This window comes from Wolffia australiana, chromosome 11 (assembly GCF_029677425.1).
Source record: "Wolffia australiana isolate 7733 chromosome 11, ASM2967742v1".
NCBI classification, from domain to species: Eukaryota; Viridiplantae; Streptophyta; class Magnoliopsida; order Alismatales; family Araceae; genus Wolffia; species Wolffia australiana.
The window spans coordinates 12,375,819-12,398,804 of NC_135845.1; the positions used below are offsets into that span (position 1 = coordinate 12,375,819).

Consider the following 22,986-nt stretch of genomic DNA (forward strand, 5'->3'; position numbering starts at 1 on the left):
CTAGTAGTATTAGTTGTTAGGTCATATTAACATTATTACTTAATCCACTAACTATAAAACACAATTTTGTTTTCCTAAAATAATAATATATTTATTTCTTAATACCCCTGGTTGTTATGTCAGATTGAATCTATTGTTAATTTTATTCACTATATTAGTAACTTTATTTACTCCAAAATCACTACATATTAATTACCTAGTAGTATTAGTTGTTGGGTCATATTAACATTATACTTTCGTTTACTAACTATTAAACGCCATACATTTTCCTCAAATAACATTAAAATTATTGTTTTAATAGCTATATTAGGTAACTCTACCTCGTTATCATGAGGTTTTAAATTTTTTAACTTAGATAATTATGGGCCGCGGGGCGGCTAAGATGAGATTTAACTGAAAAATCGCTGGAGAGAATATATAGTCTTACGAAAATTTGAATGTTCCGATATGGAATTGCAAATAACTGAAAAAAAATTGCTGGATATCGGTTTTCGATATCCGGATATCGGAAACCTATATCCAGCATCCGAGATCCGCCTCGTCCCTCCCCCTCCGATATCCGGTACCGATATCCGTCCAACCCCTGATGGACGGATATCGCCCGATATCCGATATCCGATATCCCGAACCATCCCACTTTTTCCCAGATATCGGATATCGGTTGTACGATATCAGATATTGGATGGATATCGGGACGGCGAAGACTACTGCGTAATATACTTTCTGCTGAGGCAAAAAACCGCCAACGAAAAGCGTAAGAATCAAATTATTTACGGATCGAGGTTATAATGAAATAGTCAAAGCGTAAAGGGGCTCATCTAGAGGGGTATATTAGGGAATAATTCATTCGCCGCCTTTTCATCTCCACTACTTGGGAAGTGGCCAAAGCCGGTAAAACTGCAACGGAATCGCCAACAATCGCGAAGAACAGGTGTCAGAGAGCGAACCATGTCGGAAGACGGTGATGAGAAGCCGGACGAGATGCCGATCGGAGCTCCTGCCATGGATTCAGAGCTCGAATTGGACGCGTCGTGGCAATTTGACGCCGCAGCTTTCCTTTCAGAATCTCCGGCCGCTTATTTTCTATCTTCTCCTCAGAACAGTCTTCAGGCCTTGCCATCATCGCCTCCGCCGCCGGATTCCGTTGTTTTTTATGATACAGTCGTCGGGACTTCTACTGTGGTCGCCGATTTCTCCAATTTTGATCCCGGTGAGTCCTGAATTCCTGTTCTTTGATATCCTTTTTGCGTGGAGAGTTTTGTTGTTTTAATGATGTTATTTCCTTGCGTGATGTGCGTGGAAGCTTTGATTCTTCTTGTGTCGATTGTTTTTGCGTTATCTGAAAGCTTGGAAAGAGGTTGTTATCTTTTAGAGTGGATTGCATTATCGTGAGGAATTGCGTATTAAAATATGACCTTTTCAATGATTTATCGTTTTAAAGAGTGGATTGCACTGAGTCATTTGGGGTAATAGTTGGAATTTTCCTTCAAGTTCATTAAAATTAATAATGTTTCCTCACATGATTTACGAGGAAGCTTTGATGTTCCTTCTGCTAATTTTTTCACTCATCCGAAAGCTTAGAAAGAGGCTCTAGTTTCGATAATTCCATCCGTCAAACCATATTGAGATCAATTGCGTCTTAAAAATGAACTCTTTCATAATCAAAATTGAAAGAGTCGGTTACACTGAGTTATTTCAGGACAATAATTTGAAAGCTTACACTCAGTTGTCTCACGAGTTTGAAAGCTTACAAAGAGGCTCTAATTGCCATAATTCCATCTGTCAAACCACATCAAGAGCAATTGCGTCTTAAACATGAATTTTGCCACAATCAATTGAAAGAGTCGACTACACTGAGTTATTTCGGGTTAATACTTTGAATTTTCACTTAATTTCATCTTTCTAAACTGAAGATGAATACAGGTACTTGTGAGGAAGCATTTGATGGTCGCCTGAGCATTGGGACTGGAAGAGAATCGTTCTCAAATGAAACAGGAAAGGAATCATACGACGTTTCCTGCGTCATCAAAGAGAAGATGACTCAAGCACTTCGATGCTTCAAAGATTCTTTGGACCAACATGTTCTTGTTCAAGTTTGGGCCCCGGTGACGTGTGGAAATCGCCAAATGCTGACCACTTCAGAGCAACCCTTTGTGTTAGATCCGCGATGCATCTCTCTTCTGCAGTATAGAACAGTATCTTTGAATTATCTGTTCTCAGTCGATGACCATGATGAAGGAGACCTTGGGCTTCCTGGTCGTGTATATTGTCAGAAATCCCCTGAATGGACGCCTGATGTTCAGTACTATAGTCGGAAAGAGTATCCCCGGCTTACCCATGCTCTCAATTATAATGTGAAGGGATCCTTGGCTTTGCCAGTTTTTGAACCTCATTATAAAAAATGTGTCGCTGTTGTGGAGCTTATCATGACGTCCCCCAAGATCAACTACGCTTTTGAAGTTGATAGAGTGTGCAAAGCGCTTGAGGTGAGAATCCGTCTTCTTCAACTCTTCCTTTGATGATTAACGTATTTGCAATGTGCATCGTTGTTTTCTAGAAGTGTTTATATTTGTCGATTCATTTACAGTTTGGAGATCTGGGACATCATATGTATACTGACGAAAGTTTATTTCATAAGGTTCGGGCTTTAGGTTACAAAGTAGATGAATCTGGAGTTAGTAAACAAGAAGAAAAATTCAAGACAAGAAGAAAATATTATTTGTGCAGAACCTGACGATTTTTTTCTTCTAATTTCAATGAATTTCGTGATATCCTCTTTCATGAGCTATTTTCTCAAAATCAGGAAAACTTCTGGCTTCCCTCACGCATACTTTCCAGTCAAATAGAATTGAATATTCTCATATAACCTTCAGATATTTGCACAATTTTTCATATTCTGTTAATATCATAATATATCATTGTTGGGTATTTTCAAAGTTTTAACTCTCCACTTACCACTAGTCATCGAAGGTGACTTTAAATTTATTTCACTGAACTACCTTCTACGATCTTTTTGCTAATTTGGGGGACTTGCAGGGGGTAAATTTAAAAAGCAGCGGAATTTCAGACCACCAAAGCATGCGGGTAACCTCTTGAACCTTCAAGTTTACTCAAATTCATAATTATCTGTGAAGAATCCTCTGATTATACTTCTAAAAAATTCCAGACATTTACCGATGGCTACCAAGCTGCGATGTCAGAAGTATTGGAACTCCTCACCATGGCCTGTGAGACTCATAAACTGCCTTTGGGTCAAACATGGGTTCCTCTCCATGACCCAGGAGCCATCTTATTGGGCGAAGACGGGCCGCACCCAGAACAAAAAAGCCTCTCAACAACAGACACCGCCTTCTATGTTGTGGAGCCACGCATGTGGGGTTTCCGAGATGCATGCTTGGAACATCGCCTTCAGAGAGGGCAGGGGGTCCCTGGAATGGCGTATTCTCTGAAGCGGCCCTGCTTGTCAAGCAACATTACCCGATGCGGAAAGAATTATTATCCTCTGGTGCACTATGCTCGTATGTTTGGTCTCGTCGGCTGCTTCTCCTTGTGCCTTAGGAGCAACTACACGGGCAAAGATGACTACATTGTGGAGTTCTTCTTGCCTGAGAACTGCAGCAGCGAGCTGGAGCAGTTGACTGTTGTGGAATCTGTTTTGACCATGGTCAGGCGGTCTTCGAGAAGCTTGAATTCCGTCTCCGATGCGATTCTTCGTCTTGAGGAGTATTCAGAATGTTCCTCTGGACAAAATTCAACGGAGGAAGGTCAAACATCTGCTCCACCGCCGAGGACAGAGGAGAAAAAACGAGGAAAACCCGAGAAAGAGATCAGCTTGGATGTTCTGAGGAATTACTTCTCTGGGAGCTTGAAGGAGGCCGCCAACAGCCTAGGAGGTATAAACCCTCGAACGTTGACTTTAAATGTGTTGACTTTCAGGGAGTTGACTTTTGACTGATTACCACAGTTTGTCCGACAACTATGAAACGCATCTGCCGGAGGCACGGGATTTCCCGCTGGCCATCTCGGAAGATCAAGAAAGTCAACCGCTCGATTTCCAAACTGAAGAGGGTGATCGAATCGGTTAATGGGGTTGACTCTGCCCTCTGCCCGCCTTGGCGAGGCGTTGACCTTGAGACCGGCAATATTGACCGACGCAATTCTGGTGGGGGAAGCAGTGGATCATCTGCAGCAGCCAATCTTGGCCATCATATGAAGGACTCGGCAAGCTCCAAGGACAAGAGGAGCTCGGGGTTTTTGCACAAAGTCAAAGCCAATTACAGAGGCGATTTGGTGAGATTCAGTATTGGACCCGGGGCGGGCCTGTTTTCTGTCAAATCCGACGTCGCAAAGAGGTTGAAGCTTGACGTGGGAGGGTTTGACCTCAAGTACTTAGACGAGGATGACGAATGGGTCTTGCTGGCCTGCGATGCTGACTTGGACGAGTGCCTGGAATTCTCCGGCGGCCAGATCATCAGGCTCTCCGTCGTTGACTTTTCGGGCAGTCATACCAGAGACATTCCAAAGTCCTCTGAAGATTGACGTAGCGGCTCTCTGTACAGGCCTCGATTCCAAAACGCAACTCGTGAGTTGAGTTTTGTTGTGATAATCCTTTCTTGTATTTTATTACCGCCAGTTTTCTTGCAGGTTGACCCCGCCTTTTCTTTAACATCATCTGCAGAAAATTCAACCCTGACCTAGGAACCAGTGCTTTGTTATGCAATTGTTTTTGTGTCGTATGATAATAAAATAGCCTCTCTGTGGCCTTTGTCTTTTCCTCCAAGAAGCCAACACCGAACTGGGAAGTGACGAAGTCATAGCAATGGAAGTAAGAAATTAGTTATTTGGAGCTCCAAGAATTGAGGAAGCTCCATCTGCACAGCCCTCAGCTAGCCACTCACAAAGGTGAGTGTAGTTAAACTCTTCATTAGGGGGTGCTGAAGCCTTGCTATTGGCTATAGGGCTTAGCACAGTTGGTAAGCGCTTTAATCTTAATAGAGAGTGATGATGTAATAATGACAGCATGGGGATTGTGCTAAGCCTTGATCGGATTGGAATGATGTGTGGAGAGAACTGATCTATCTAGATCTAAATTAGGTCTATTTTTTACCTGCCATTGTTCCCAAGTCAACCGACTCGCCACTCCTATCAAGTCTTTGGTCTTTACTCAAACCCCACTAAAAATTCTAAAATTTTAAATACCATGAAAAATTAACATGCATAATAAACAGACAAACCAATATATTTGGGCAAATCTACATGGTCTACTAAGCCAATTGGATCGACCCAGCAGATCCGAACAATCTCTTTGTTCAAATCTCAATTAAGCTTTTGTGACTTCCATTCCGTCCCACGACTTACTCCAGTTTTATCACCATTCCGCCATCCATTTCACCGTTCTCATCAAAAAAATGATGTGAATACAAGATGCATGGATGCGGACGGGACAAATTTTGACGAATGGTAAAAAATTCCCTACTCTGTCCTTAAATTTCAAAGTAAATGATACTTGCTAAGTGGCTGGAGTGAAGAACCTCCACTGTAAGTCTGTAACTAGAGTTTGACGGTCCTGGTTTGGTCCGCCTATTTAGCAAAGACCTAGCCTTATCTAAACTTTAGTCCAGTTCCAGTCCATTCTTATTCGGTCCTGGTCTGGTCAGGTTGACTAGCCAATGTCAAAGTCAAAGTAGAAAATATATGTTCATGTTAATGTTAAATATCCTCTATATCAAGAGGGTGCCCACGGTTAGTCAATACATGGCTGCTGACCTCAATAGAAACCTCTGTCTTGGATTTAATATTTGTAGAATTTTATAAAAAAATTTAAATAAATATGTAATAACTATTTCTAGTTCTAGTCTGGTTTGTCCCTTGGACCTAAATGGAGGACCTATGGTTCCGGTCAGAGTCAAAAATGGTCCTCGGTCCTAAATGTCCAACCCTATCTGTAATCATAGGAGACGAAAACTGACGCGAACTGTCCTAACATCCCATCCCGGACAGTCGGGCACACTATTATAGGTCCGGATAGTCCGGGATGTGGATGATGGACAGGACGGGACGAAGATCGCACCTTCCAACGTCCAGATATTTCAACTTCATCCAAACTGTCTCGTCCAGGGATTCATCTATTGAAGAAAAAATCATCCGCGTCCCGACTTAGCCAGTTTCCTCCCATCCGGTGAAAAACCATCCCGTCCCTCTTCCGGGACGAAAAAAATCATGTTTAACTTTTTATTATACTTTTTCTACATTTTTTAAGGGAAACATGTTGGAGAGAGAAAGCGGAGGTACATATGTACAATTACTTTTGGGCGGCGTCAGTTTGGGCGTGAAAAAAAAAGCAGGGACTTAGATGCAAAATGTCAAGGAATTGATATAGCAATGCCACGTGGCAAGATCTCAACCGTCGGAAGCGAATCCAACGGTTTTTCGTCCATCCCTTACCGTCCATCATCCAAGACCTCCGGACAGGACAGTTTTTTCGTCTGAGTGGACGACAACCGTCCCGTCCATTTGTCCCGAGACGAATTTCCGTCCCGGTTTTCGTCCAATCTCGCGGACGGGACGGTTTTTCGTCCTGAGACCTAAAACCGTCCTGTCCGCGTCCCTGCACTAACAGGAGGAGGACAAAAACTGACGCGAACCGTCCTAACGTCCCGTTCCGGACAGGACGAAAAAACCGTTCCGCCTGCGTCCTGCACCAACGGGAGTAGGACGAAACCTGATGTGAACCGTCCTAACGTCCCGTTCCGGACGGGACGAAAAACCGTCTCGTCCGCATCCCTGCACTAACGGGAGGAGGACGAAACCTGACGCGAACCGTCCTAACGTTCCGTTCCGGACGGGACGTAAACCGTCCCGTCCGCGTCCCTGCAATAAAAGGAGACGGACGAAAGCCGACGCGAACCGTCCTAACGTCCCGTCCCGGACGGTCGGGCTCACTATATAACGTTAGTTACAGTGGATATAACGAGGTTAGTTAGAGTGGCGGGGCTCGCGGGGAAGAAGGGGAAGCGCAGATGAGAGCGGCGGCGGCTCGGCCGTACGCGTGCCGGAGCTCCGGCGGCGCCGCCGGCGGAGGAGCGAAGAGCATGGAGGCGACGGTCTACACCGTCGCTGCGCCGCCGACGACGGGAAGAGTAGCCGAACAGGGGAACGGATGGCGTGGGGAAGGGGTAAGCACGAGGGAGTGGCAGGGATGGGGAAGCTCGTCGCCCGTTCCAGCCATGGTGACCAAGGCGATCGACGATTTGAAGGCTTTAAGGATGGAAACGGAGGAGCAGATCACGTTTGGCGGCATCGGCGGCAAGCTCCAGGTATTGCAGTTTTTTGTCCGTTGATCTGTTCTGAATTCCTTCTTTCGGTTGTTTGTTTCTCGTTTTTTTTCTCTGAGAAGGAATAATCTGGACATTTAGCGAAACTCGACCTCAGAAATTTTGATCGAAATATTTCTTGTTGACCTTCTCTGCTTGTTTTTTTTACTTGTTTTTGTTATTGATTCCTGTTTAGCTGAGGTTTCTCGTAATTTCTCCAAGCCTGGAATATCTAAATGTTCAATCAAACGGAAAATTTGGATTAACGTAGACTGACATAAACACGGGTTTTTCTGCTATGTATGCAAATCGATGTATCTGGTTGTATAGAAGTATTTTGGTCAGGAAGCCGAGAGGAGTTTAACCTTGTTATCCCCGATCGTCTCTGTTAATGAACGCATGATCAAATTTTGTTCCATCTTACCTCAACTTTGATCTACACGAGAATTTAGAGTAAATGTGGGCGAGCATAATCTTCCTAATATTTTTCTCGGATGATTATGTTATTAAATTGAATCTGGAAGGTGGACGCTTTAAAGCTAACAAGCACAGAATAACACAAATGTTGTATCATTTTCTTGATCTTCTGTAATCCATGTTCACATGTTCATGATTTAGAGAGAGAGACACTCTCGTTCACATGTTCATGATTTGGAGAGAGAGACACTCTTGCTATTGATTCCATGTATTCGGCTCTGTAAAAGCTGCAATCGTGTTGATATTGAACCTATCCAAATCAAGTTCAAGTTGTTGATATATGGATTTACACTTCTCTCTTTGAAACTTCCAATCTTGTCAGATTCCTCGTTCTTCCTATAATCTTGATTGAATGCTTTTAAATGTCGTCTGTAGGGCAGTTTCAAGGCTCAAGAAGATAGAAAACAAAGAGGAGTGTACAGGTCTCTCGCCGAATCTGAATCGAAGTTCCAATTTTACTCAGCGCGCCAGATTGCGTGCCGCCTACTCGGAAGCAGAGGATATCTTTGCCAGAAGGTGGCTTAAATTCAGCATTAATCCTACTTTTAAAATATTTGATGATTTGATGTGGGTATTTGAGTTTTCAGACTTGGTATCAATCTCTTTTCTAGTGCACATAATTATGGAAAAAAATTACCCGGTCCTCTGCTTGGGCTGATTTGTTCAGTGCTGGCTTGCCGAGGAAGATTGCATGTGTTCAAGATTGGTCCAGAGTTCTTTGTGGAGCGGAATCCGATTCTGGGTGTACATGCACCCGAAGGTAAAATAACTTTTGTGTTATAGTCTTTTCATCTCTAAAAAATGATAATTCTTATTACAATAACAATTTTATGATTTTTTTTTTATTCCAAGAACTTTTGAATTTATAAAATGAATTCATCACGAAATGATGTAAGAATTATTACCAGTCTCTTTGAATTCATCATGAAATATGATTTTTCGTATTTTTAGTGATGAGAATTCTGGAAATTAAAAAATATCGTAAGTCAAACATGATTATTCATGGTGGGAGGGGTTCCTACACCTGTGAACGGATCATGGCCTACCAAAATTAGACATGGTGGTTCTGTTCTGTTTGTTTTAAACGAACAAAAAGTTCGCATAAAAGTACCGCACAGGGCCTTGTTCTTTGTTCTGTTCTTTTTTTTTCAAAAACAAACAAAATTCGCACATAAAACTAGAACAAAATTCGCACAAAGGAACAAAAGAACTGCACGCCGATCTGTGCGATGTTCTGTTCGAATTTGTTTTTGTTCTGTTCTGAAAACTGAACAGAATGAACAATTCGCACAAAAAGAACAGAACGACCATGTCTAGCCAAAATCGACATAGATTAGGTGCTATTGATGGAACATGGTAAACCAAAATCGACATTGATTAGGTGCTATTGATGGAACATGGAAAGCTCATCTTTCTTCATATGGGTAGAGGAAGCCTCTATTTGTATTACCAACTTTTGAATTTTCATAAAACTTCCAGCTGTAAAAATGATAATTTTTTATTTCAAGACCTTCCGAAATTTGAATATTTTGCGAAAAATGATTATTTTTAACAATAGCTTTGGAACTTTATAATTTTCAGCAGTAAAGATGATAATTTTATTCTTCCTTTGAGCTGAGTTGGCGATCATTGATCCACGATGTAGGATTTCCTCAGGCAAAACAACACTGGAAAATTATTATGGCAAGTGTTTGGCACACAGTCTGCATCTCTCTGTCTCTACGGAATACGCGAAGATGAAGACATCATGTGGGATGAATTCAAGCTCGCAGGTGTGTAGGATCGCTTCTTAAAATTATTAATTAATTGTTATTAGAGTATAGTTTCAATGAAAATATTTTCTATTTTTTTAGGGAAGGAGTCCGTATGGGTCTTATATCCCAACAGGACCAGCTCTCCATCGTTCGTTCAGGATATCCCGCTTGAAAATTTCCTCCTCACCTCTACAGACCGGGCGCCTAATGTTCTCTCTCTCTCTCTCTCTCTCTCTCTCTCTCTCTCTCTCTCTCTCTCTCTCTCTCTCTCTCTCTCTCTCTCTCTCTCTCTCTTGTCAATATCTCTGTCTCACTCTCTCTCTTGTCAATCTCTCTCTCTCTCACTCTCTCTCTCTCTCTCTTTTCTTGTCAATATCTCTGTCTCACTCTATCTCTTGTCAATCTCTCTCTCTCTCTCTCACTCTCTCTCTCTCTCTTTTCTTGTCAATATCTCTGTCTCACTCTATCTCTTGTCAATCTCTCTCTCTCTCTCACTCTCTCTCTCTCTCTTTTCTTGTCAATATCTCTGTCTCACTCTCTCTCTTGTCAATCTCTCTCTCTCTCTCTCTTGACAAGAAAGATATATATATATATATATATCTTTCTTGTCAATATATATCTCTCTCTTTCTCGTCTTTATCTCTCAAATATCTATTTTTATCAATTTTTAAATTGATTTACTTCAATGCAGGAAAATCCGCAGAAGGCTTTAAATTTCGTGCTTATTGACGGCACGTGGAGCAACTCAACCGCCATGTTCAATAGATTGAAGGTACCCAAAAACTCTCAAGAGAAAGAGAGAGAGAGAGAGAGTCAACTCCAAATGCGTTGACCAAGACATTGACTGCGGTCATCTCATTCCACGCGTAGGAACAAGCGAAGGCGGCGTGGGGGCAGGATGAGCTGCCTTGCCTCGCCCTCAATGACCTGGGAGTGTCCCCTATGCACAAGCTGAGGTGAGTCAATGCATCGAAAAGTCAACTGGTTGACTTTAGGAGTATGAGTTTTGACTTTCAACGTGGGAAGGCCGCAGCCGGGGTGGGACCGCACCTGCACGGCAGCGGCGGCGATGGGGCTTCTGTCGGAGCTGGATCGGCGGCCAGAGCTTGCGCCGTGCCGGCTGGATGGGCCGGCGAGTGCTCTGGAGCAGGCTCTCGACGCCCTGCTGGAGGCTCTCGTGGCGCGCCGCAAACGTATGGGTCGGTCTGTCACCCGCCGCGAGAGGAACCCCCTCTTCTAACTCATCTCGCCATCTCTCACTCACAAGCAAAGTTGATGATGGTGGTGGTGGTGGTGGTGATAATGATAGCAATATTTTTGCTATAATCAGCATGGTGTCCAGTAAGTGAAACTGAACACCTAGTTCTTGTCACAATCTCTTCTCATTCGCAAACAAAGCTGCTGCTGCTGATCATGATGATGATGATGATCATGATGATGATCATGATGATGATCGTGATGATGATCGTGATGATGATCATGATGATGATTATGATGATGATGATAATGACAGTGATGGTGATGCTGATGGTGATATTTTTGTTAAAATCAGCAGAAATTGGTGACAGTAGTGGGACTGAAACCACCTAGTTCTTGTTGCGATCTCCCCTCATTCACAGTCTAAGTTGAGGATAACGATGATGTTGATAGTGATGATAATGATGCTGGTGGTGCTGGTGATAATGATGGTAGTGGTGGTGGTGCTGGTGGTGATGTGATGATGATGATGATGATGATGAAGATAAGGCATCTGCTTGGATCACCTGAAATGGGCGCTTGTTGTGGATCTGAAATCCCCAATTTCGTCTTCTGTCAAAATCTTTCTTCATTCGTAATCAAAGATGCTAATAATGGTGATGAGATGTTTGCTTCGATCGCCTGATATCGCTGCCATTAGCGGATCTGAGATCTAACTCATTCTGTCATCATCTCTCCTCATTGACAGTCAAAGATGATGATGATGATGATGACAATGATGACGTACTTGCTTCATTAATGAATCTGAAATCGTCTAGCTCTTCTTGTCACAGTCTAAATGACGAATATAAATCTACTTCAACCACATAAAATCGGTGCCAGTGAAGGATCTGAACAACTTAGGGCAAGGGAATGTATAGATCATGGATTAGCATTTAAACAGAATGAATAAGGGACCTTAGGGCAAAGGCCTCCCTGGGAAGAGCCGTACATCTGATTAAAGCCGTCGGATCACCGATGCGCAGTAACGAGCGTCTCAATGAACCGAAGGCCGTCGAAATTGGGGGAGAACGGATCGCCGGAAGAAAATCGGTCCTTCTGGCTCGCCGATCCGCTCTGCATCGGAGAAGAAAGACATTATAGATTGCGAATGAAGCTTCGATCGAACAAACCTCTGAAATCGAACTCCAAACCTGATCAAGCGCCACAGCTACAGAAGAAGACGCAATCGCCGCTCCCAGCGAGACCGCCACCAGAGCTCCCGTTACACGCTTCATTGCTGATTCCCGAGAGAGGATTTGAGAGAGAGATGGAGACGAAGAAGACGACCTCCCCACTCTCTCTCTTCCTCTCTCTCTCTCTCTCTCTCTTCGCCTCGTTGAATGAAGCGCGTTTGAACGACGGCCTAGTATTTATAGGCAGAGACGGTCCGTTTCTGTTCACGCTTGCGGTCTGTGGCCAACGGTACGGCAGACGTGACATCGATGTGAAATGACTGATATGCCCCTGGCGTTATCGGCTTTGTAATGGTCCTCGTTCCAGCTGCCGGGGTAGATTGGTCAATTCTCGTTGTCATGTTTTGGCGCCTTCCACGTGTATGGTTTAAATTGGACCACGTCGGATTGTGGGTCCCGGTCGATCTAGTGAGTGGTATGGGATCTAGTGCGGATTTTTTTCCTGCCTTGTTGTGCTGACGTGTCAGTTTCATCTCATCTCTCTCTCTTCTGGCCGTCAAAGGCATAACCCATGGCATTCTACAATTTAATATGGAGGATTACAAGGAACACCATTGACTTGAATTTAGCCGTCTGCAGTCGTCGTCCGTGCTGTATAGTTCCGGATTGTCCGGGACGTGGACAATGGATGGGACGGGGACGTGGACGTCTGTAATCAGTGCAGAGACGTGGACGGTACGGTTCTTTCGTCCAAGTGGACTAAAACCGTCCTGTCCGTTCATCTTGGGACGAATTTCTGTCCCAGTTATCGTCCAACCTTGCGGACGGGACGGTTTTTTCCTCCTGGGATGAAAAAACAGGCCCGTCCTCTTCCCTACACTAGTATAGTTCTGGATTGTCCAGGACATGGACGATGGACTGGATTGGACGAAGATCGTCTCGTCCGACATCCGGAATCAGTGCAGGGATGTGGACGGAACGGTTTTTTCGTCCAAGTGGACTAAAACTGTCCTGTCCATTCATCTCGGGACGAATTTCAGTCCCGGTTTTCATCCAACCTCGCGTCCCTGCACAATATCCGTGCATCAACATCGTCGACGACAATGACGATGATGACGACAGACGACGACGACAGACTGAGTGGTTACTGGCGACGTGGCGAAAGCGTAAATGGCTTCCCTGACAACAACAATGATGGAGCGTCATGGATGTGTGATGATGATGATGACGAGGACGAGTTTTTCGGCCAGTGGCAATTGGTGAAGACCTCTGGGACAGATGACATCTGTTGACAACGATGAAGCTGAGGAACTCGGCAGACAGACGACGTCGACATCGACGCCTGTTGATGATGACATCATCGTCGTCGTCCGGGAGTGCGATCCCTACTTGAATTGTGCTAATGATAAGAGTAATGATATTGCCATGATCATGGTCACGAGCATGGCTCTCGTCGCATAGTTAAATGGACTCTGATCATGAGGTAATTATTGAGTTGTCAGTCCACTTCTTAGATGGGGACTGCTCTAACAATATCATGGATGATGTTAATCATCATCCTGATAATGATGACGAGATTCTTGTAGACAGTATGCATGATCAAACGGTGAACTTTTCCTATATAACTGGACATGATCGTATGGTAATTGTTGCACAATCAGTTGACTTCGGAGGATGCTCCAAAGAACACCCCTGATGCGGATCGTCATCATCATGATAACATTATCCATCAGCATCATCATCAGTATCATCATTGGACTCTTGATGCCAATATGAACGATTAAATGGCATCCTTTTCATCCGTAAATATAATCGAATCCATGGCGGTACAACAAGGAACACTCTGATGTAGATCGTGCCCATGATCACATGAATGACAGAGATCATCATCATAATTCGACTACTTTCGAAGATTGTTTGTTTTGAAGATGGCCGAGTTGCAAAAGGAAAAGATAACGACAATGATGACGATCAATTCATGATAACATACCTGAAACTCCATCTTAATGCGATCAAAATCAGATCCCGCAAATTCCATCTTGAAGATCAAAATAAAAAAGATCCATCTTCCATCAGAGCTGGGATCGAGCATTCAGAATTCTCTCCACGTATTTGCCCAGAATATCCACCTCCAAATTCACCTTATCGCCAAGCTTCTTCAGAGGAATGACCACATTCTGCTGGGTGTAAGCGACGAGCATGAAATCAAAGCAGCTCTCGTCGTCGTAGACCTTCACAACGGTCAAACTCGTCCCATCAACGGCGATAAACCCCTTGGGTACGATGTACCGCAGAAGCTCCGGAGAAGTCTTAACCTTCACCCACAGCGAGTCCCCCTCGGCCTCGAAGGAGACGATCTCCCCCGTCCCGTCAACGTGGCCTTGCACGAAGTGACCGCCCATTCGAGAAGCAGGCGTGAGGGCGCGCTCGAGGTTGACGGATGACGAGACGGAGAGCTCGCCGAGGGAGGTTTTGCGGAGGGTTTCGGGCGCCAGGCCGACTTCGAAGCTGGCGGAGTTGAAGGCAGTCACGGTAAGGCAGGTGCCGTTGACGGAGATGCTGTCGCCGAGGTTGACGCCGGAGAGGACGGTGCGCGCGGAGATCGTCATCTCGAATCCGCCGTCAGGGGAGGCGCCGATCCGCTCGATTGTGCCGATTTCTTCGACGATTCCGGTGAAGAGGCACCTGACGGATGAATTTGCGTTGAATTTGGGTTGAATTTGGGGGAAATGGGTCGATCTAGGGTTGAATTTGGGGGAAATTTGGGGGAGCGATCGGAGATTGGATGGGAGATGGCGCGCGGCATTCGAGATTGGAAGAAGAGGGAGAAGCGAGCGAGAAGCCATGACCGGGTTTCTCGTTTGAAGCGGCCGAGCTCCGTTGAGCAGTCCTCCCAGCTTCTGAGCAGAAATCGCCATTTCTCCTGTTCTTTCTTGTCTGTGGACTTGTAATTACTGTATTTATAGCCCGTAGGGAACGGCACGTCCGGGACGTGACGGCCCGGTAATGACGAGACGGATGACGATTCGTAACGGACAGTGCGTCACGTCACCGTCCCATCACACCTACGAGGATTATTTCGGAAAAATCCGTCACGTTTGCGTCACCGTCATAGTTTGCGGAGTCCCCGTCACATCCCGTCACCGGATGGCACCACTGTCACGTGTCTCCAATTATCTCCATTCAGAGGAGAGAGATTTGGAGGGTCATATCTTCAATTATCTTTGGACTGAATCCTTTTGTGCGCACGAATTAATGCAGGGACTTTTCTATAAAATGCCAAGAAATAGAGTCAACGACACCATGTGGTGAAATCTCGGCCGTCAAAAAGCTTAAATCTAACGATTTTTAAGCTTTTTTGGTCATTTGTAAAACTCCGTCAGGGCCGTCCCATCACGTCACTCATCCGAGGCCCCCTGTCACCGTCGCATCACCGTCACGCCCAGTTCGTCATCCGTCACTGTTACGATCCCCTAATTTCATCACCGTCACATCATCCGTCATGTTGCCATAACTGTGACGTGTGACGTGATGGATGACGGCTGTCATTCCCTATTCGTATAGGTGCAGGAAAAAGGGGTGGGACATGGATTTTTTTCCGTGGTAGATATTTGAGATGGTTTGCAGAAAGTTTGTAGTAAGTATGAGCTTATGTCTCTAGTTGTGAGCCTAGTGTTTGCCATCACCGGTGACGATAATGTGAGGATGACGAGGATGAAATCAGCTTGTCGTCTCTCGGCATCATCACTCGGATGACAACTGATGATGGTTGAGGACAATCATTCGTTACAGGGCTTGTTGTTTCATTCTGTTTTCTGAGGGGCTGGACGAAACCGATGATGAAAGGGATAACATGACAATGAAAAATAAGACCAACTGAATTTCGATGACAGAACAGATTGGAGTGGGACAAAATAGGAAACCAATAAGTAGCTTCTTCCCATTTTTGTTTCTAGTGTCATTATGTATTGAGATGCATCCTGCTCTCATTGTCATCCATCAACAACCTTAGTCTATTGGTAGATGATGATGATGATGATGATACAATTGTCATCGTACCCGAAGTTGAGGATGATTATGATAACATTGTCAGGGATGTTATATTTATGATGACCATGATGATGTTATTTTTTTCGTCATTATCCTAAAGTTAATTGAGCTTGTACTTTGAAATATATTTTACGATACTTTTGCATATTTTAGGTGCAAATTTTTTTAATAAATCATAATGGAAAATGAAAATGCTGTCACGAATAAGGCTTGAATGTACCAGAATTGAGAAGACTTTAAAGAGATAGTAGTTTACCATCGACTGAGGAAATGTTGTTATTTGATCTGTCAACCTAAATAATAGGGCTAATGATGTGGAATGAAATGTGACTTATGAAATTTTTTTGGAGATATCTATCTAATGAGTGAATGAGTGAGTGGTTCAGCATCACTTGAATGCATTTGAGATTTGTTTGATTGGGAGTCAACCTCTTTACCATGTTTTTTTTACATTTTATACATACACCATAACTAACAACAGAATTTTTCTATGAAAGTTTTGATAAGATCTTTTGTAACATCCAAAGCATGAGATGTAGCTTGAACCCTCGAGCTATCAACTTAACCTACCGATTGGATAAAATCTTACATTATGTATTAATCTATTTGTTATTTAGATTCAATTAATCAGGTTAGCCAATGAAACATATTGGGTAATTGGAGTTATTAATTAGACTAGTACATATGCCTAGGATGTCTCACACAAACATTTCATTGGATGTCAAAAGGTATGTTTAAAGTAAATGTGATTTATAAATATTCCGAACAAGTATAAACAGAAAAAAGTCACAAATGAAATCACCCATGAGATACTTCCTTGGGAGCCCATCCGTCTTCTCCCTTCTCTCATTAGCAAACATCCCTTCCTAGTGCAACTAAAATGACGAAGAGATCCAAAACCAATGGTGGTGCTTATTGATTAAAACATGAGAATATTAAAAATGTCAAGGACTGCATGGATTCATCTAGAGGTCAAATTTTTGAATGGATCAAAGATACTCAACCAAGGAATCATTTTAATCTGGATTTGACAATGTGATAAGGTGAATTCAATCATCCATTTTTTTCCATTGATTTTAGAAAGTTCATTTACACTTGGGAATGGAATGGGATGGGATGCAAAAAAATATATAATTTTTTTAACATAGAAAAATGGGATGAATAATTGAAAGGATAAATGGATGATTTCTAATGGAATTTTATGTTTGATTGTACATATATATTATATTTAAACTTTAGAGAGAGAATTTTAGATTCTAGAGTGAGAAAGTGGTAGAAAATGAGTGGATAGAGAGAGAAAATGGTTTACAATCAAATAAATTAGGGGAAATGGCTGGGTATGATGGTGAAAATTCAAATCTGGTGATGTATGTATCCTGAGTCCCCAATGCCTCTTCCTAAAACTTTTTCCTTATATTTATTTAATACAATGAATTTTTTCTCTACAATATAAAGATGAGAAAATAGTGAACACTTCAAACCCCTTACTTCAATGAGGGCATGATCAGACCTCCCACTCTCTATGTATGCATCAATTATTAGCTTAGAGGGAGGATCATGCAATAACTTCATGAATTCTTGCATAACCTTTCAACTAGGATCATGTGGAGTCTTTTACCCATGTCTAGCCACTAATGGAAAACATACAAAATCATTTAAAGAGAGACATGAATATAATATTTATGCACAAATGATCTTAAATGCCCTTGTCATTCCTTCCTACTTTCTAATTAGTTAATTACGAATTTCAAAGTTCCTTCATCTAATTTTTATGATTCTATCTAGCATGAATTTGTAGGGGAATTATGAAGGCATTCAGGTTTTAGCCCGCACTCCTCTACCTGCTTTTTTGAAGCCCAGAAATGAAATTACTCTAATTTGACCTAATATCTCAAAAATAGCTCTATAAAACAATATAATTTAGTAAATAAAAAATTAGGTTTGATATTTAAATTCTTAAAATCATTTTAAATTCATGGAATTGAAGGAAAATCATGGTATACTACGACAAACAGAAGGCTTTGATGGGTGCATCAAACTCTCACAACTTCATTAGATCAATTAATCATTACATCTCCGTCTTCAGCAAAGGATTAACATATATTTCATTGCTTGAAGGTAGGAGCCAATTTGAAAAGTTTGGACGCAAAAAATGGGAACACTTAAAAATATTAAATTTTATTTTCTGACATTAACCTATACTGGGTATTCATTAGAGCTTTACGACTAAATAAAATCCTCGTAGTTTAATTTTTTAAAACATTTTAATTGGAGCACAAAGGATCTATCTATGAGCTCATTTATTTTCTAAGTGTTGGATTCGAGGGCCTCAACATTGATGAAAAACATCAAATGATTTGCAGCGGAAGACTTAACAAAATCATAACGGCATCATTAAAACACGAGACAAATCACCTCAGCACAGAGCACATTTGTGATTCATTCTATCATCGAATGAGACATCTTGACCAGTAAGTGCTGGATTCAAGGGCCTCAACATTGATGAAAAACAGCGAATGATTTGCAGCGGAAGACTTAACGAAATCATAATGGCATCATTAAAACACGAAGAAAAATCACCTCAACACAGATCACATATGTGATTCATTCTATCATCGAATGAGCCATCTTGACCAGTAAATCTTCATCGTGAACTTCTTCAAACCCGAACTAAGACTGTTTAGAATCTCATGATTAGAGACTTGTAAGTCATAGTCAAAATAAAATTTTCCGTCCACAATGTGTCTTTTGTGTCTCAGGCCTAATGATCACTTACACAACCATAGTGTGAATTAACCTGATTGACAATTTGGTATAATACCATTAAGGGATTCGTACAGATCAATTTAGTGAACTATTTCCATTAAAAGGTACCCACTATGTATCATTAGTGTTTCCACACTAATGGCAATGGGACCAGCCACACTCATCAAATGCGTGAGACTAGATAGTGTTATTCTATCTGGATACTTCGATGCCCTTCTCAAATATATTTTGAATATGAATATTTAGAACACATGCTTAGAGACTAGTGATCTTTGTATTACGATCTCATCCTAATTTACCAAGTCCGATCACATATTTATGGACTTCATTACAAGTATCACACATGCACTATAATGAATATGTTCTATTAATGAATGTGGAACAAAATATGGACTGTATGATTGGCTTGCCGGCCACAAATATTTCTAATACTAAGTTGGAGCTTGAATCTGGTCTTCCTCATGTGTGTGAATTTTTTCTTTATCCTCTATCAATTCTGCATCAAAGATACTCCACCATTAGTGTTTCTTTTACATTGGAGTTAAACTTTTTATACAAAATGATGCTTTATTATTCTACACTAGGTGATCACAATTTTTTTGAAAAGTAATTTTAAGGATTCCAAGATCCCCTCAGTTAATAGAAAGATAAAGCTATGCTTTTAATAACCCTTCTCTAATAGGTCAGATGAAAAAATGCACTGCCATTGTGCATGTTGATACTTCTCTCATTATATTGCTAATAGTCATGCCATTGGTCAATTTAACTGATTTACTCAGTAAATTCTTTAAGTAGAAAACTGAATAAGCCACAAGTAAACAGTTATCTAAGTGCATTGTCAACTATCTAAATATGTAAAAATTGTTGGGTTCTAGGGGCCTTGATTTGGATGAATAAATCGAAAACGATGCGCAGCGGAAGTCTTTTGCGAATCGAACGGCATCAATAAAAACATTGAAACGGCGTACCTTACACGAATCTCATTTGTGATTTATTTGATCCCGGAGTGAGACGAGTCGAGCTGCTCAAGTGTGCAGCCTCTAGACGTATCCATGCGGTCCTCGGCGCATCGGATCTCCTCCTTCTCGTTGACGAGCCCCGTTCTCCGTCGGCGTCGTTACGTCGTCCTGATCACATCAGGGATGGAGAGGGGGTGTGGGGAGAGTGGAGAAGAAGGGGAAATGCCCCTGAACAATTCTGGCCTGTGTAAATTTCGTTCAAGGCCTTCCCCTATTTATACTAAGTGGGTATTTTTCATAAAAACCCCCAAAACTTAAGTATATCTTCCAACGTCCAAAAGACCATTTACGTGTGACCCTCTAGGCCCATGTATCAGTCTAGTTAACGACTCCAGCGGCCCAATAACCTTTATTGGCCTTCCAAATTAATTAACTATATCATCATATAGATTAATTAATGTCGGATCGATTTAACCCAATCGATAGGTCGAGACTCCGACACGTGGGGTGCCAAGCTACACCTCGTGTCCTAGAAGATACAAAGGAGTGTGTATCGACTCACTCATGGAACCTTTTCGTCATCGGTTACCGTGTATGTATAATCCCTCATCCACTTGACGCTCCTTGGACGACTTAGGGTATGGTCAACTGTCAAATCCTAATCGATCATCCGAGTTAGTATTGATGCATTCGAAAATCATCGGAGAACTCTTCTCCGATATTTCACTGCCTTGGTCAAGGACTTCATCGCATCATCTTCCTTGAGGTGTCACCTCTTATACCGAGGGTGGACGATCCCATCTTGACCACTCAATCGCCTTCGTGTACTTCTTGATGCACTCGAACTAAGACCGTTTAGAATCCCATGATTAGAGACTCGTTGGCCATAGCCAAAGTACAACCGTCCGTCCACAAGACGTCTTTGGTGTCTCAGGTCTAAGGACCACTTACACAACCGTGACGTGACTCAACCTGATTGAAAGTTTGGTATAATACCATTGAGGGATTCGTACGGATCAATTCAGTGAACTCTTTCCACTAAAGAGCACCCACTATCTATCATTAGTGTCGGCACACTAATGGCTACGGGACCGGCCATACTCATCATATGAGTGAGGCTAGATAGTGCTATTCTATCCGGATACTTCGATGTCCTTCTCGCGTATCCTTTGAATAGGAATGTTTAGAACACATTCTTAAAGACTAGTGATCTCCGTATTACGATCTCATCGTAATTCATTAAGTTCGATCATGTATTCATGGACTTCATTATACGCATCACACGTGCACTATAATGAATATGTTCCATTAATGAATATGGAACGAGATGGGGAATGTGTGTTGGCCTGCTGGCCACATATATTTCCATCAAAAATATCAATTCTAAATAGAACTTCATTGCATATATAAGCTGATTCCACATTATCTACAACTCTTTCAGAAAAAAAAAGGTAATTTTTATTTATTTATTTATTTTTAAATTAATCTGAAGTTTCAAATTTAGGAATCAAATAGTATATGTGTCGTGACACTGATCAATGATTTATGTTTCATTTTTATTTTTTTTGTTCTAAGAAAGATACTTATCAATTCTAGTTTTTTTCTTTTTCTATGGATTATTTTCCCATTGAGATATATGGACCCATGGATATATGTGTCTATAAGACCTTTCTCCAAATATGTTATTTGACAAAGAAAAAAGTCAAGACAAGGTCATCACATGGTCATTCCTTATTAAACCAATGGTAAACACATTAATTGTGTCCTATAAATTATTTATTTATTCAAAAAAAAGTGATAAAAAATCAGGAAATAAATCTATGTTTCTAGCTAATATCTTTAATTATAGGATGAAATATAAAATTTGACCACCAAATTTTGTTATTTTTTTTAAAAATAATATTATATTATTTAAATATTTATTTAAGTTTACTGAAATTTTGAGACCAATTCATTATGATAAATATTAGATCAGGAATCATATTTCTTTTCTAGTTTTTTGGACGTCTTATTAAATGAGTTATTGCATTTATATGTAACAAAATAGTTGAAAACAATCTAATGATTTCATCATAAAATATCTGGTATGTAATTACAAATTCTAGGAGTCCAATTTCATTGACCTTCTATGGCACATCACAAATGCATTCCATTTAAAAATGAAGATGAGTGATTTCAAGAATATCCTATTCTTCATACGTAAACCACCTTTAAAAAGAATTGGTGGCGGCGACGTCAACGCACCATCTTCGGACACACCCCCACCGTCATCCGAGATGTCCCGCATCCTGACTCGTCGCCAACATCAACTATAGATACGCCCTGATAACGACCCAGTCCACGTGCCGGCATCAAACACGTCTCCACTTACACACAACATGTCACGCATCATGATACGTCGTCAACGCCAGATCCAGAACTGCCCTTTGACGTGACACGATAACATGTCGCCTATTTTATCTTATTTCTCATATTTTCTCTTTCCTCCAAGGCCTATATGTAGGCCAATGTTGCACGATACACTTGGTGAATCATTTTTCAAGAATTGAAGTTTTCTTTCTTCTTAGAGGATTTGCCCTAAAACTCTTCTCTTCTCTTCTGTCGCCTGCCGCTGCCGCCGCTTGGCCCTACAGCCGCCCTCGACCGCCTGTGTCATCAGCCACTGCGCTAGCGCCCCTCGGCTGCCTGCACTCTCATCCCCCCCCCAAGCACAGCCGCCCGCGCCACGCCACCCGTGCGGCCTGCCGTCCCCGCCCCGCGGCGTCCGCGTTCCGCGCTGCCAGCGCCCGCACTGTTCGCGTGCCCATGCTGCCAGCACCCCACTGTCTGCGTGCCGGTGCCGCCAGCACCCGCACTGTCTGTGCGCCCCCCCGGCGTGCCGTCCACACCTTGCACCGCTCGCGCGCGCACCCTGTACCGCCTACGCCCTGCGCCATCAACGCCTGCGCCGACCGCGCCCGCGCCCTCCGCCGCCCGCATCAGTACCCGAGCCCTCTGCCGCTCGTGCCGTCAAACATCTCGCGTCCACACGACCCTTGCAACCAGTATCCGGGGATTCAGATCTTACGTCTTCCAACAGCGTGCCTCGTTTACCGTTTAGGTCTTGGGGTGTTGCCCCGAACCTCGCAAGGCGACTCCCCTCGACCCCAACTGACGCGCAATTGGATCCACGACGCCCTGTCGATGCACGTTACTTGCCCCACCCACAACTCGTCAAGGATTTCCCGCATCGCCACGACGCACTGCCTTAGTGCTGAGGTACTTCCTACCCTCTTTGGTGTTAGTGTTCTTCATC

General features: G+C 42.6%; 3 protein-coding genes across 5 annotated transcripts; 2 read left to right on the forward strand and 1 right to left on the reverse strand.

Annotated features, from left to right (window-relative positions):
• Positions 1–853: 853 nt before the first annotated feature.
• On the forward strand, positions 854–4,773 carry LOC144709633 (Plant regulator RWP-RK family protein). 2 transcript variants are annotated; one of them, XM_078583224.1, is made up of 5 exons: positions 854–1,210; positions 1,914–2,486; positions 3,037–3,084; positions 3,167–3,893; positions 3,965–4,773. In XM_078583224.1, exons 1-5 carry the CDS (start codon positions 965–967, stop codon positions 4,537–4,539), a joined length of 2,169 nt encoding a protein of 722 aa, XP_078439350.1. In that variant the 5' UTR covers positions 854–964; the 3' UTR covers positions 4,540–4,773. The 2 variants fall into 2 exon arrangements, with proteins under 2 accessions (XP_078439350.1, XP_078439349.1); XM_078583223.1 differs by having other exon boundaries at positions 1,924–2,486.
• Positions 4,774–6,967: 2,194 nt separating this feature from the next.
• On the forward strand, positions 6,968–11,416 carry LOC144709921 (DTW domain-containing protein). Of its 2 annotated transcripts, none has more exons than XM_078583600.1 (8): positions 6,968–7,316; positions 8,166–8,306; positions 8,458–8,550; positions 9,436–9,562; positions 9,644–9,753; positions 10,236–10,316; positions 10,415–10,500; positions 10,571–11,416. In XM_078583600.1, the coding sequence occupies exons 1-8, from the start codon at positions 7,020–7,022 to the stop codon at positions 10,782–10,784; spliced, it is 1,149 nt and encodes a 382-aa protein (XP_078439726.1). In that variant the 5' UTR covers positions 6,968–7,019; the 3' UTR covers positions 10,785–11,416. The 2 variants fall into 2 exon arrangements, with proteins under 2 accessions (XP_078439726.1, XP_078439725.1); XM_078583599.1 differs by having other exon boundaries at positions 10,578–11,416.
• Positions 11,417–11,580: 164 nt separating this feature from the next.
• Positions 11,581–14,863, reverse strand: LOC144709923 (lumazine-binding family protein). Its single transcript, XM_078583601.1, has 2 exons — positions 11,935–14,863; positions 11,581–11,857 (listed from the first exon to the last, which is right to left on the reverse strand). Exon 1 carries the CDS (start codon positions 14,832–14,834, stop codon positions 13,989–13,991), a length of 846 nt encoding a protein of 281 aa, XP_078439727.1. The 5' UTR covers positions 14,835–14,863; the 3' UTR covers positions 11,581–11,857; positions 11,935–13,988.
• Positions 14,864–22,986: the final 8,123 nt, after the last annotated feature.